Source organism: Crinia signifera, chromosome 9 (genome assembly GCF_055691185.1).
Source record: "Crinia signifera chromosome 9, ASM5569118v1, whole genome shotgun sequence".
Taxonomy (NCBI): Eukaryota; Metazoa; Chordata; class Amphibia; order Anura; family Myobatrachidae; genus Crinia; species Crinia signifera.
In genome coordinates this window covers 122661484-122677048 of record NC_139225.1, presented here as the reverse complement: position 1 = coordinate 122677048, position 15565 = coordinate 122661484, and the positions used below count along the sequence as shown (strand labels likewise).

The window sequence follows — 15565 nt, the reverse complement described above, 5'->3', positions numbered from 1 at the left end:
CCCAAATCTAACTCTCTCTGAACTTGTTCCATTTCCCCACCTGCAGTGCACATGGTTTTGTCCATTGGCAAACAAAATAGGCCTTGCAATCAGGTCTGAATTAGGCCCTAAATGTCTTTTTTGCAATATATTACAAGGAATTTTTATGTATCTAAACTGCACCTAAAAGTGATCAAGCCCTTAATGATGTTACTAGCTCCTGGGTAATCCAGTGCTGAATATACAATATAGACCAAAACTGACATATAACAAAAAAGAAATATGCACACACTTGGGACCTTATTCTGGTCGACATGCAATGCTGCAAAGATCGCACGGCTGCGAATGGATGTTTAGCAGAAACATCTATTTGCAGACTTGGGTGCGGGGCCAAATCATTCGATGGTCGGCGACCATCGAATGATTTGGAAGGTGCGCGCATTTCCAAGACACCTCTCTGGTGTCTTACATTTGTGTGCTCCCTGTACGGGAATCAGGTGGACAGCTGACATCCACCGTCAGCTGCCCTCCCCCAACACCCGCGTCATTGCCTAATTCCCATGGGTATGCCCAGCATTTGCATGGGATCGCCCATGAAACACTGGGCGTTCCCATGGGCGAAGCACGCCGCCGCCGCCCCACACTTCCCGCCTACACTGCTAAGTGCATATAGAACAGGGAACTAGCAGTTCACTGTGCCCGCTTGCACCCACATGCGCTAAACATCGCTCCTCTGCACGAACGCACGGGGGAGTGATGCAATCAGAATAAGGCCCTTGGTTTTACCCATATTGTTGATGATACCAGCTGCGTGGCAATATTAATGCCATTTATGAAAACATAACAGAAAGACATTAGCTATCAGCTAATATACTGCAAATCTGAGTGTCTAGCAATTGGGGACTTTACCATGTACAATATGGGTAACACCGAGTGCAGGCTTATTTCTTTTCTGTTGTGTTTATATATTTTGCTGAGCGATATCATGGCTGATTTAAATGAAGGCTATTGGTCTAGTGTGTGGCTCACAAGTCCTCCCTGTATAGATTTAGCCTCTGAATGTGACAGGTGAGTACATTTCACTACAATGGTATGATGGGCATATATGTTGGTGTTGGGACTAGGGAAGAATTGGGATCCATTGACAAAGGGCTGCAAGCTTATGGAGCCTACACATGGGGAGATTTTGCTGAGCAATAAGAGCAATGTAGATCGCTCAGATCACCCAGAACACAGCGATGTGTGCTCAGAGAATTGTCAGGGCCAACGTTCTCTGGTGAGCACACTAGCCCCACCCGGTGATCATCTAGATTTATCCAGAATGCTGGATCTTAAATGCCGGGCAATAGCGATGCGCGGGGCCTCTACACACGGAGTGATGTAGGGGCATTTTCTAAGCGATCTAGTCAATTTAAGTCAGAACGCTTAGAAAAAGCCCTGAAATCGCTCCGTGTGTAGGCCCCATTAAATCTTGTAATCAAAATATGAACAAAATCCCTGTTTTAATTTGATAGCACATAAACCATTGCATGGGGCTCGGCATATAAATGTTGTTTTCTTTCTTTTTATAGAATATAACGATTAATAACTGTGCAATAAATATTGATGCACGCTGTCCATTATGGGGGATATTCAGATTCAATCGGTCCCCTGCAAGTTGTTAGCGAGTGCGCATGCGCATTGGTTTATATGCGAATGAGCGCCCACATCGTTCAGACACAGAAGTCCAGGCGGGGGTGTGGGGGGGCGTGGGGCAGCAGGCCACGCAATTTGCATAAGGGAATGCCCAGTGTTTCATGCAAATTGCCCCGTGAAGTGGGTGCGGGGGGTGGACAGCAGATGTCAGCTGCCCGCCCTGTCCCTGCACAGGGCGCCTGCAGGTCTGAGACCCCATAGAGGTTTCTCAGATCTGCGAGCGCTGAAGAAATCACCCAATGCTGCAAATGGATGATTATGCAAATCATCCATTCGCATGCCTGCGGGGGTTTGAAGGGGGGGGGCTGCCATTCGGGGCGGCAGGCGGCCCTTTGTGGACCTGCAAGGCTGCGAAATTGGCAGCCTTGCGAGTCAACCAGAATAAGGGCCTATGGGGGTTATTCTAGTTGATTCATCCACCAAACCCCGCCATGTGAATGGTGGCCTGGCAGCCCCCCATTCGCAGTGTGTGTTCGCACGCACTGGCTGCGAATGGATATTTAACATAAACATCCATTTGCAGGCTGCGGGGGAACACCCACATCATTCCATGGTCACTGGCCATGATGTGGAAGGCACAGGTACATCTAAGGTTGGTCTGAGGTAACCTTAGATGTGCATGAGCATTCTGAAGGAAGTGGGCTGGCAGCTGACAGGTCAGCTGCCCACCCCTGGTGCCCACATCACCGGGCGATTTCCATGGGAACGCCCATGAAATGCTGGGCGTTCCCATAGGCGAGCTATTTGTTCTTCATCAAACACCTGTTTTTCCTCAAAATTAGCAGAGGGAATGTGGTATGATAGGTGGCAGACATTGGGCCCAATTCAGATCAGATTGCTGGGTTGCGAGATTTCATAGCCCAGCGATCAGATAAATCCTGCATTGCAGCGTCTGCTTCCCCCCTGCCCATGTACTCAGCTTTGAATGCAATCGCAGCCAAGCACAGGAGGAGAAAACAAATGATTTTCCCTTCTTGTTGCAGCGCCGATTAAATCTAGACTTACTGGTGGGGAGAAGGATGCCATTGTTGGCGTTAGCAGCCCTCCATCCCAACGGCCGGGGAACACCTGGAATTCAGGGACACTCCAGGAAAACACTGTATTACCGCTCACAATTGTCCGCAGGGTCTCAATCACCCTATGGGCAGCCAGCTCCCATCACACGAATGGCTCGCACATGGGTATTGCGTACCGTACACTTGCAGGGTCGTTCCATAACTGTCCATGCTGCGAAAATGCAGCCCTGCAATTGAGTCTGACTCGGCCCATTATGTCAACATTGACTATGTCAACATGGTCATAATATCAACATATCTTCCCTGGAGGCCCAGCAGCTACTTTCCTGCTTCTCAAGGTTGCAGTAGCTCCCTGGTCCCGGTGGTTCTATAACCATAACCATTACTTCCAGGTCAGATCTCCAATCCTCCGGAATTCCAATAAGTATTATTACCCTATTTCTAATCCACCCTCTAGTGAATAACCCCCCCCCCCCCTCCTTCTCCACCCAGCCTATCACTAACCTTCCCTGCAACGTAACCCTAGACTACCCACCCACAGCCTTACCCTAATATTGTCAACATCATAACTTTCCACATATTATTGTCGACATTAGGACTGTCAACATTGTAAATATCAACATTTTGCTTACATCCCAGTGAAGGAGGGATGTTAGAGAAATGGATCTATGCACAATTCTGCACTCACCTTACTAAGGGCAGGAACATTTATACATATAGGTCTTTATTCTGGTTCACTCGCAAAGGCAAATTCCTTCTCAAATGGACAAAACCATGTGAACTGCAGGGGGGCAGATGTAACGTGCAGAGAGAGTTAGATTTGGGTGAGGTATTTTATTTCTGTGTAGGGAAAATACTGGCTGCTTTATTTTTACACTGCAATATAGATCGTACTTTGAAGTTAAACCCCACCAAAATCTAATTCTCTCTGAACAAGTTACATCTGCCCCACCTGCAGTGCACATGGGCCCTTATTCTGATCGGTGCGGATATATCCGCGTGCGTTCGGCCCGCCGATGTTTTGTGTCTGCGCATGTGCAGAGGCGTCTCTGCGCATGTGCGAGCGGGGCGTACGGCCAAATCCCGCATGATATGTGAACACTCCGAACAGGGGGTGGAGAGGGGCGTGAAGGGCTATTTGGGCTCATTACCATATGCATACGCCCCACGTTTCATGGGAGTTCCCATGCAAACGCTGGGCGTACGTATGGTAATGCGGCCGTGACGCACGTGTAGGGGGCGGACATATGACATCGCCGGATGTCAGCTGCCCGCCCAGATCCCTGCTTTTGCACGGAAAAATGCCCATGTGGTCTGAGGTTGTGGGTGATGGTGGAGCACTCGGTCTGCGACCATCGAATGATGGGGGAGGTTCCCTTAAATGGAGGAGGCGTATTCCATGAAAAATACACGTGTGGTCCGTTCGGCCAGCTTCTTACCGCATACGGACGGAGTTGGCGATCCGTATGGAAGGCGGGGTTTCGCACGCACGGTCCTAGCCGCATAATCGGCTCTGGCCGCACCGATCAGAATAAGGGCCATGGTTTTGTCCATCTGAGAAGGAATTTGCTTTTGTGAGTGAATCAGAATAACGGCCATAAGTCCTGACCCTGTTTTTCCTTGCCCAGTGTGGAGGTAACTCACCTAGATTAATATCTTCCAATTTTCCTGAAGAACGAAATATCTTTTGATTCTTCAACGTTACTTCCTGGTAAAGATCCTTATTTTCCTCTATAAAATCCCACTCCTCCATAGAAAAGTAGATTGACACATCCCCACATTTTATAGGCACCTGAAAAAAAGACAGAAGTCCTATTTCAGTTGAGAGCAGACTCCAGGTACGTATTGTTTCCTTAAGTAGTGTTATGGTGTAATGTCTCATTTATACAGACATAAAAGGCAATGATTAATAATAATCCATTAAGGCAGCCACACATAATGATCTGCAGGAAGAGAGATAAAAGAATAGGCACTTATGGAGAGTAAAAGAATAACTGTATTTTAAGGCCATGTTTCCAGCAGTGCTCACCTCTCCGGTCAACAGGTGGGTGGCGCTGTGAGGAGAATTCTTCTTCACTATCACATATTCCTAAACAATGACAGAGTGGAACATTTTAGGTATTACGTACATGTCCATATCAGGGCATCAGCCACTGTGAAGAATTAACAATCAGCTGTGTGCAGGGCCGGCGCCACCACTAGGCAAACCTAGGCATTTGCCTAGGGCGCCGGCCACTGGAGGGCGGAAAATGCCGCCCGGGTACCTGTCCTACCGGCGCTGTCTATTTCAATCTGGCGGCGGAGGCAGCGGGGGTCCCTGCAGTCTATTAAAAATCACGAGCGCTATCCGCCGGGCTATGCGGAAGCGCTTCTAGTGTGAAAACTCTGGCAGCACGGCGCACGCTGATCTCAGCCAATCAGCGTGCTGCCAGAGTTTTCACACTAGAAGCGCTTCCGCATAGCCCGGCGGATAGCGCTCGTGATTTTTAATAGACTGCAGGGACCCCCGCTGCCTCCGCCGCCAGATTGAAATAGACAGCGCCGGTAGGACAGGTACCACCCCCCCCCCCTCACACACACCTAGCACCCACCCGCCCCCCCCCCCCCCCCCCGGCACCGGGGCGCCCCCAGCCCGACTCGCCAGGGCCTTGCACCGGCCCTGGCTGTGTGACATACACACTAGGGGATTTTGAGCTCAAAGTAACTCAGTTTTCCCATTTTCAGCTACTTCGAGCCCAAAAACTATAGTATATATGGCCGGGCAGTGTGTATGCACCTTTTGCGTAACATTATATTGTGCCAATTGTTCACCACTGCATAGTTTGATGGCTTGATAATGTGCAGATAATGGCTGAGATGTGCATGTGGGTTGGCATCATTTGGTCTACAGCATGATGTTCGACACCATTAGGTCGACATGGGGAAAGGTCGACGTGGTTCTAGGTCGAAAGGTCATTAGTTCGACAGGTCATTAGTTCGACAATGTCTAGATCGACAGTCAATAGGTCGACATGGGGTTTTTCACTGGTTTTATACCTGAATGTCAACACAGTCGACATGGACACAGTTTAAAGTGCATCGCATCCCCTCGCTGCACTCGTGATGCGTCGGGCACAGTGCCTCGCTGCGCTCGGCACACTATTTGGGATGCAGTTACAATCCCGGCGGTCGGAATCCCGGCGTTCAGAATCCCGATGCCGGAATCCCGACCGCCGAAATTACGTCACTTTCTCCCTCCGTGGGTGTCCACGACACCCCTGGAGGGAGAATAAAATTAGTGTGCCGAGCGTAGCGAGACACCGGGCCCGCTGCGTGGCGAGCGCAGCGAGCCCGCAAGGGGGGGGGGGCGATCCACGTCCCCCCCTTGTCGGCATTTCGGCTGTCGGGATTCCGGCGTCGGGATTCTGAACGCCGGGATCCCGACCGCCGGGATTCAATACTGAATCCCACTATTTTATTCTCCCACCACCCCTAGTGGATGGTAGGGCATGTGTCAGCTCAAAAAACTGTGAAAACCCCATGTCGACCTTTTGACTGTCGAAATAGACACTGTCGAACTAATGGCCTGTCGAACTAACGACCTTTCGACCTAGAACCATGTCGACATAGACCTAGACCCATGTCAACCTAATGGTGTCGACCTAATGACTGTCTACCATCATGCTGTAGACCAAATGACCGCATCCCGTGCATGTGTGCAAGAGGAAATTCTACCTGAAATTACTCTGTTATTATATTTGAACAAGCCCTTAATTCAATTTCAATACACAGTTAATAGTTAACATATTGGTGGCAAAATAGACCCCTGCTGTGTATATATAAAACTTCTCTATTCTCTAAGGCCTGTTCTGCCACTGCTAGCGAGAAGAGATAGACCATAGTCCAACAGTAAGAGATGGACATCAATAACCGATGATCAGCAACCATCGATGTTCCCAGTCCAACAGAATTAACTTTTTCAATTAAATAGCAGATTTGGAATGGCTGCCAGCGATCCAGTGCACTCCCGGACCACCCCGCAATTAATTTTGCCGTGGTCGGAAGCCCATTCAATGCCATGCATCTGATGTTCACTAAGGTGAGTACACACGGGTGCAATTTCATGTAAAATCGCTGGGAATATGGTCGCTGAGCGACCATATTGCCAGTGATTTGGAGCGCAGCTGGCAATAAATCTCCAGCTGCGCGCTCCCGTGTGCACTGCCTAATGGTCGCTGGTCGCAGGAGCATGCTCCTGCGACCAGCGGCTTTCCCCGGCGATCGCTGTGCCGGAAGGTCAGCGCCGGGGAGATCAGTGTTGATCTCCCCAGCCCCGTGCTGCTGCTCCCTCCCTCCTCCCATCAAAGTGACAGCAGCAGCGTCTGCTGCTGCTGCGCTCCCCCTCCGCCCCGTAGCAGTGTCTCCTTTTCATCGCTGATGAAAAGGAGACACTGAGCAATATGATTGCTGGGGATATATTGCTAGCAATATATCCCCAGCAATCATATTACCCCGTGTATACACAGCAATAGACCAGGGTCGTTGAGAACAGTGGGACAGAGTGGAGAAGGACAAAGCAAAAGACTAATAGGGGCCAAAAGGGACAGCTGGAGGGTTGGCACAACATGAGACAGATGGGCCGGAGCAGAACTGAGCAGCAGGAGCAGAGGATAGAGAGGGTGGACAATAAGGGGTCAATTTACTATAGCTTCTAAAAATGTAAAAAAGGTGTTGTTGCCTGTAGATTCTGTCATTTTCTAGGATGCAATATAGAAATGATAGACAGAATCTGATAGGCTTCATTTTTAGAAGTTTTGGGAAATGTACCCCTAAGATGACCCATATACTATAGACGTGCTCTGAGTCACATTTGTTACCGATGATGCAGGTGAGACTGGAGTATAGAAGAATAATTCTCACCTCTCCTGTAAGCAAATAAATGATGCCCAGGGCATGATTGAGGATCCTCTCGGTCAGGTGCTTCTTTTGCTTTTTCATCTTGTTACACTTAGAAACTGCAAGTATGGGACCTATGAGAAACAGTACATGTCAATGTATAGATGTGTAAGTGCAGCATCAGAGAACACTCATGTGCCCAGATTGATGCAGCAATACCATAAAGGTGTTTTTTCAACATCACTATAAGACGCTTAATAATTAACCTTTTTCTAGTTCCTCAAGATGGCCAATGTGTTTATGTTTCTGGGACCAGGAAATCTGCATCGCAAGATAGCGCCATCCTCTCCCCAAACAGTTGCAGTCTGCTAATAAGGCAGAGGCTTGGGGGCACTGCATGCGATCATGCAGGACACATTTTGCACAACACAGAATGGGTCCTGCGCAAGCACAGTCCCTCTAACATTGGGGAGAGGGATGGGGCTGTCAGTCACTAAGCCCTGCTTCCAAAATGCCATCATTCACGGGTGGAGATTTAACTTAATGGAACAAATTTGCATCCCCCCATATACAACACTGCAATTCCCCATAAATCTCATCCTGTCTGCTTCACTAAAGCCCCCCATCAATTACTGCGACTTCTCCCCTGGAGCTTCATGGCCGGTCCTTTTGCATGCGATATACTGCATATCCTGCTGCCATGAACCCGCCCATGATATATCCCTTGGCCAGTGGCTGCCCGTTTCAGATGTCGGACTTGCAAGCAGGCCCGATCTTTGACTACGATCCAATGCACACGGGCAGGACCACCAATAGCGCTGCCAGGCCCCGGATGGAAAAGACGCGTGGTCAATGGTGAAGGGTGTGGCCACGCCCCTGTAAAACAAAAATAACAGGGGCTGTGGGCCGTGTGTAGCCGGGCGACCAGGGAGAGAGAGGACAGGCTCAGCACACGGCACTGAGCAGCGTTACATTCTGTAGTAGTTAAGGTTGAATAAAGACGTGCATCCGTTGAGTTCAACCTTGGTTAGTGTGTATGATCAATATGCTACAACCCTTATTATACGTTGTGTATTCTGATTTATTTAAAGACTATGATTATGATTGTCATTTGTAACCCTGGATGTTTTTACCCAAGAGATGTTTGTCCAACCTTAGTTTAAATGTATTTGTGTATAACGACACCACCTCTCCAAGAAGAGAGTTCTACAATTTGACTGCCCTGAAAAAAAAATGTTCCCATCTAAAGGAACTAAAATTCTTTCTTCATGTCTAAAAGGTTGCCTGACAGTTCCTTATATTGGTCCCTGATATATTTGTACATGTTTAGCATGTCTCTCCTTAATCATCTCTTTTCTAGTGTAAATATTCCCAATTTGTTCAATCTGTCCTCATAGTTTTTAAACTCTCCATTCCCATTATTAGCTTGCTGCTCTTCTTTGGACTTTTTCCAGTTCTCTGATGTCCTTTTTATAGTGCCGGGCCCAGAATTGTACTCCATATTCTAGATGCTGTCTAACCAATGATTTGTACAGTGACATGATTACTTTTGAGTCCGTAGTCTCCATACCCCTTCTTTTACATGCTAGTATCCTGTTGGCCTTATTTGTTGCTACATGACATTGAGCACTAAACCCCAGTTTGTTATCAATTTGGACTCCTAGGTCCTTTACCAGTTCTGAAATACACAAAGCAACCCCACTTAGGTTATAACTAGCACACTGGTAATGTCTCCCAAAATGCATAACCTTGCAGTACGGACGGTGTAATGGATAGCATTACTGCCTCACAGCGCTGAGTTCATGGGTTCGATTCCCACCATGGTCCTAACTGCAGAGTTTGTATATTCTCCCCGTACTTGCGTGGGTTTCCTCCCGCAATCCAAAAATACACTGGTAGGCTAATTGGCTCCCAACAAAAATAACCCTAGACTGTCTGTGTGCGTGTATATATTTGGTAAGGAATATAGATTGTAAGCTCCACTGGGGCAGGGACTGATGTGAATGTTCAACTATACTCTGTAAAGCGCTGCGGAATCTGTGTGCGCTATATAAGAAACTGGTAATAAATAAATACATTGAACCTCATTTTCTAATTTTTTGCTTTTCCACTCTTCTAGTTTATTTAGATTGCTCTGAAGTGTGGAGACATCATTGATTGTTCTAATTACTGTGCTCTGTTTTGTGTCATCAGCAAAGATGGAAACATTGCTGAGTATATCCACCCCAATATCGTTAATAAATATGTTAAATAAACGGGGCCCTAGCACTGACCCCTGTGGTACTCTACTTAGTACTTGTATCACACTCGATACTGCACCATTAACAACCACTCTCTGATCTCTATTCTGCAGCGTGTGCGGAGCTGGGCAGCAGCAGCCAGACCTCTCTACTCCCCACTGAAACAGGAGAGGGGGGAGCAGGACCCGGGCCCCTCTGGCAGTCCCGGGAAATAATGGGACTGGGCATCGGATGGGATGTCAAATACATAATAAGTGGCCAAAGCGGACTAGTGGATGGGGGCCTTAAGAAGCAGACATTCTTCAGACATATAAATGGGAACAAACTTTTCCTTGGATATTTCCAGCATAATAGTCCTACTGTACACTCTGCCCAGGTCTTCATGGCGCTATTGTGCAAAGTGTATAGGGATAGATTAATAGTAACAACAAATGCATGATCTCACAGCCTCACATTATTATTTGTTTACAAAGGTAATAATCATGCTATTATCGTGCCTCCCAACTTTAGGAGGTGCCAAACTAAAATCTGATAGAGGCACTCCCACAGCTGTAAAGGGGATGGGGCCTCAGGTAGCAGAAACAAAGTTTTGGATGGAGGTGGCAGGTCCTCGACAAATGACTCCCTTTTATCATTTTGGGGTTTGCCCAGTGCTCCCAGTGCAGCTGGGCAGCCCCCGGCTCCCCTCCCGGTACTACTCTATCACTCTATTCTGTGATCACAGGTTCAGCTCAACAAATTATATTATATATATATAGTACCAGCATTTTCCATTATGCTTTAATGGACAGCAATGTTGGGTTAAGAAGATTGTTTTGAGTATGTAAAGAGAACACATGTATGTTTTGTGTGAACTGTGTAGAGGGGGTTGTAAACAGGTAGAATAATGGTAACGATTCAGACCTGATCGCTGGGCTGCTACATTTTGCAGCCCAGCAATCAGTTAGTCGCCTCCCTGCCAAAGTGAAATTCTGTCGCTGTGCATTGTTGTGAAAGGCTATTACTTGTGTCCCGACACCCTCACCCCTCCCCCACTCCTTCTCTACCTGAAGTACTGTATGAAACAGGGGCTCTACCTGGCATAACAGGGGCTCTGCCTAGTGTATCATGTAATGGAGGCTCTGCCTGGCATAATGTCTAATGGGGACTTTGCCTGACTTAATATGTATCAGGTGCTCTGCCTGGCATAGTGTGTAATGGGGGCTCTGCCTGACATAGCCTGTAACAAGGGTTCTATCTGACATGGTGTAATGTGTGTAATGGGTGCTCTGTCTGGTGTTGTGTGAAATGGTTGCACTGTCTGGCGTACTATGTCAAAGGGGCTCTACGTGGCATAATGGTGCTCTGTCTGGCGTAAAATCTAACAGGGCTTTGCCTGGCGTAACAACTAACAGGGGCTCTGCCTGTAATGTGTTTAATGTGGGTTCTACCTAGTGTAATATGTATAAGGGCACTACATGGCGCAGTGTGTTTTAAGGTACTCTAACTGGCGCAGTGTGTCGAAGCGGCTCTACCTGGCACAAAATACCTAAGGGGCTCTACCGGGAGCAATGTGTATAAGTGCTCTACCATACGTACGAGTGTCACTACTGTGTGGTTTAATGTGAGTAACGGACAATACTGTGTGATGTAATGTGAATTGGTACTATTATGTGGCCACACACCTCCACCATGAAGACATTCCCTTACATTTTTGGCACTGTCCCTATTTTGAGTATGGGGGGGGCACCAATTCCCTTTCTGGCATAGCGCACCAAAATGTATAGTTACAGCACTGCTCAATATGCCCCCATGCTACACATGCCAAGGCAAAGAAAGGGGGTAAGAAAGGAGCAAAGTTGGTGCTGCCACTGCTGCCAACGATAACAGGATGAAACTGTATTATATAGTGCAATATCCCTTAATATAAATCATATGAAGCTATGCGGGCATATGGAAAAACTGAATAAGGCCATGTGAGGCTGTACAGATACTGTATCTATGCTATGTATTAGCATGGGATGCTAGATGAAGTTATTGTACTTGGGTAACTGAGGAATATTAATCACAGTCTAATAATTCATTATATGTAACTAATGTCTCAATTCATCTATCCATTACTTAGCAATAAACAAATAAGTGATCCATAGTTATTCTGACATCACAGGAATTATAATGATCTCCATGTATAAATTATTGCTATCAAAAGCATGACATTAAAAAGATAGATTGATGGAGCAGGCTTTCATTTTTTCACATATGCTAATGTTAGCATGCATACTATAAATATAACAGTTCTTGACTCACTGAAATACAAGCTATATGTAATGGAAGCTTTTTTTAGATAATAAAACATAAAGAAGATTATTAAAACCAGTAATATATATATATTATTTTTTTACAGTGCACAGTATCCACATTCCACATCCTTAGTAATGTGCATATATGAATGAAAGCAATTAGCTTCTGTTTACAAATATAAAACATTGCAACATTTCTTTCCTGCAGACTATGAGATCTGCAGCCACACTATTTCATATAACAGTGTGAATGTTTGCACATACAAATACATATACAACACACAGATAAAGCTCATCTAACAAAGCAGTTCAGCCCATACCTTGCAGTCAAATAGGATTTTAAGAGGAAGTGATGTTGAGTGTTATCAGTCTGAGGATTCTGGGATTTGCAGTAATGTAGCCTGATGAATACAGAGACAGATTCACCAGCAGGACTGCAATTCCCAGTGTTCTTCAATGGGAGATCACATAGTGTGTGCCAGCCAATCACAAACAGAGTATCAGGATTAGGCATCCAAAGAAACTTTGTGTTTTATTCAGATTATAACCAAATGTACAGTCATTTATTTAATCACAGAATATATGTCAGGAACATATTTATTACATGGTTAGTCATTGAAATAGAACTTGTGTAAATTGTGGTTCTCCAGCAGCTTTGGAAGTATACTTCACCACATGCTCTGCCAATGGCATCCTGAAACTTGTAGTTCCACAAATGCTACATGTTGTAATCACTGTTGATGAATAGATGACAATATACAACTATATTTGTAAAATGAGTTCTGATTAAATGTTGCAATAAAAACATAGTTTTATTTGCTTTTAGTGTTTTGTAAAGCTACCCCCATTTAACTTAGTCAGGGAAATTAATTTATTGGATACATATTACATTAGATGCTCCTGTGTGTCCCAGTATAACTGCTTTTGTTTATTCTTTGCAGTGGAAATACACATCATTATTTATTTCCTAGATATTAGACCATACTTGCCTACTTTTGAAAACTAGTTTCAGGGAGATTATAGTTGGTAGTAGAATTTTGCACAGTGTCCCATGCTCCACCCAAAGGGCGTGTCTAGTTCCATTATATGGGCCCTTATTCTGATCGGTGCGGCCCGATCAGAATATGCGGCCGCAACCGTGCAGGCGAATCCCCGCCTTCCATACGGATCGCCACCTGCCGTCCGTATGCGGATATGTGGCGATCAGCATGAAATTGTACGGGGATACGCCTCCTCCATGGTGGGAGCAGCCCCTGCATTCGATGGTCGCCGAACATCGAATGCAGGGCCGCACGCTCCACCAGGTCCCGCAACACAAGACCACACGGACACTTGTCCGTGTGAAATCATGTATAGGGGCGGGCAGCTGACATCCGGCGATGTCAGATGCCCGCCCCGTACCCACGCGTCACGGCCTCATTACCATGCATACGCCCCGCGTTTGCATGGGAACGCCCATGAAACGGGGGGCGTATGCATAGGGTAATGAGGCTTAGTAGCCCCTCACGCCCCTCTACGCCCCCTGTGCGGCGTATAAAGAATCCGTGCGGCGAAATCGCCTGCACATGCGCAGAGTGACCTCTGCACATGCGCAGACGATCAACATCGGCGGTCCGTCTGCATGCGGGAATTTCCGCACCGATCAGAATAAGGGCCATGGTGAGATTGTGCACGTTGCACCTAGAAGCGTGGGTGTGTACTGCTACATCTGAGAGGAATCTTTTAAAATGACTTATATCCAAATGTAGATGAGCCCCAGAGCAGTTAGTAAGAGATACTATACTTGGTAAAGTGCTGGGATATGGTGCTGATGATTCAATGTAAATGTATCTGTCCCTTATTCCTTTTTTCCCCAAAAATGTAACAGTGTAATGTAGGGGAAATGAGGGAGATTGCTAGACTAATGAGGGAGATTGCTGCTCTTGAATGCATCGAGAGGTGGTTGGAGCAGGGCTTTTTGGGCCTCTCCTCAATTCAGCACACGCTGTTCAGTGCCGTGTGCTGAGCTGTTTTAGAGACCCCCTGTGTGTGCGCAATGAGGCACCCACCTACCACCCCATTTAAATGACAGGGTTTGTTTCCCCCACAAAGGCGTGGCCATGCCCCTTCATTTTACTGGGGCCCAGCCAACCTGTTGGCGCCCCTGGGTGAACCATAAATAATAGGTTATTAATTCTTTGCTTTCCTGTTACCTGTGTATTTATTATATTAAAAAACTCCCAAGTCTTAAGGTCTGTACACACGTATCGATTTACTTTCTATTTGATTTGCTTTAGATTTCCCCTATTCCTCCCCCTTTTGATTTGGCCTTTGCTTTCACATTCAATCTGCACTTTTGCATTCGATATCGATTTACATTCAAGGTACAGTGTACACATTTACTGGATCGAATTCGATATTTCCTTACCTGCACAGTCATCTTTTCGATATAGAAAATACGGGGCGCGCATCAAATCGAATGCGGATTGAAAGTGTCTTAAAAACCATTTGATTTGATTTTGCTTTTATAAGCAAAATCTAATCAAAAACCTGTCAAAATCAAAGTGTGTGTGTGTACACCCCTTAAGAACCAGTGATACATTAGAAAATCTCTACAATAGCAACACAGGTGGTGCCCATACACTAGTAAGATTTATCTTCAGATCTGGCTGGTTGGAACAAAAACATGGTTATGGTTGAGTGACAGTTTGTCAGTTTTCCAGCATTTCCAAGCAAATGGTCAACTGTCATTTGCTCTCATCCATAACCATGTTTTTGTTCCAACCAGCCAGATCTGAAGATAAATCTGCGTGTGTATGGCCACCTGCCTGCTGGGGTTTAAATGAGTGGTTGTCCGTGGCAACACCAGCAGGCTTCTACTTGTAGTGCTGCACAGACAATGTATGTTAGAAAAGCTGATTTTTTTTTTAACCAATACTAATTAGATGCACCTGAATACCTGGTATGTATGGAAACTGAGCGACGCTAGTCCAGCCCTCTGACGAAGTCCATATGACGAAACACATAGGGGCGTGGCCTAGCGTAATCTAGACCAGTCGTATGTAACCGCTCCAACAGGTGTTTGTATACCGACACTTGCGGTGCGTTACCCTGACCCACATGGTGGTTTTGTTCTCATAATAAATTACTCAATTTTAACCTATGGTAATTGCACCATGTGCCCGTTCTTTCTGTTTTACAGATATATATATATATATATATATATATATATATATATATATATACACACATACATACATACACACACACACACATACACATACATACATACATACATACATACATACATACACACAGTATATAGCTCAGGATACTTAAAGTTGTGGGTTCCAACCTAAGTGGAAAATTTTATTTTATTTAGGTCTATTTGTATGTAAAAAAATTGCTCTTTTTACAATTTTTTAAATCTAAAGGTTGCTAGATGACTAATTTAGCAGAGTATAACTTTTTGTTAGATATCCTGTATCCAGTTCTGGCTTCT

At 46.0% G+C, this 15565-nt stretch overlaps 1 protein-coding gene across 1 annotated transcript in view; it reads right to left on the bottom strand.

The window, feature by feature from the left end:
* The window catches only part of LOC146035916 (uncharacterized), a 32693-nt gene extending 20213 nt beyond the window's left edge, over positions 1–12480 (bottom strand). Inside the window, exons 1-4 of the mRNA XM_083159629.1 lie at positions 12405–12480; positions 7590–7699; positions 4720–4779; positions 4335–4482 (exon numbers count right to left, since the gene is read on the bottom strand). Coding sequence (XP_083015755.1) covers positions 4335–4482; positions 4720–4779; positions 7590–7667 — 286 coding nt within the window. The 5' untranslated portion in view covers positions 7668–7699; positions 12405–12480. The remainder of the gene's footprint in view (positions 1–4334; positions 4483–4719; positions 4780–7589; positions 7700–12404) is intronic.
* Between the last annotated feature and the right edge of the window lie 3085 nt (positions 12481–15565).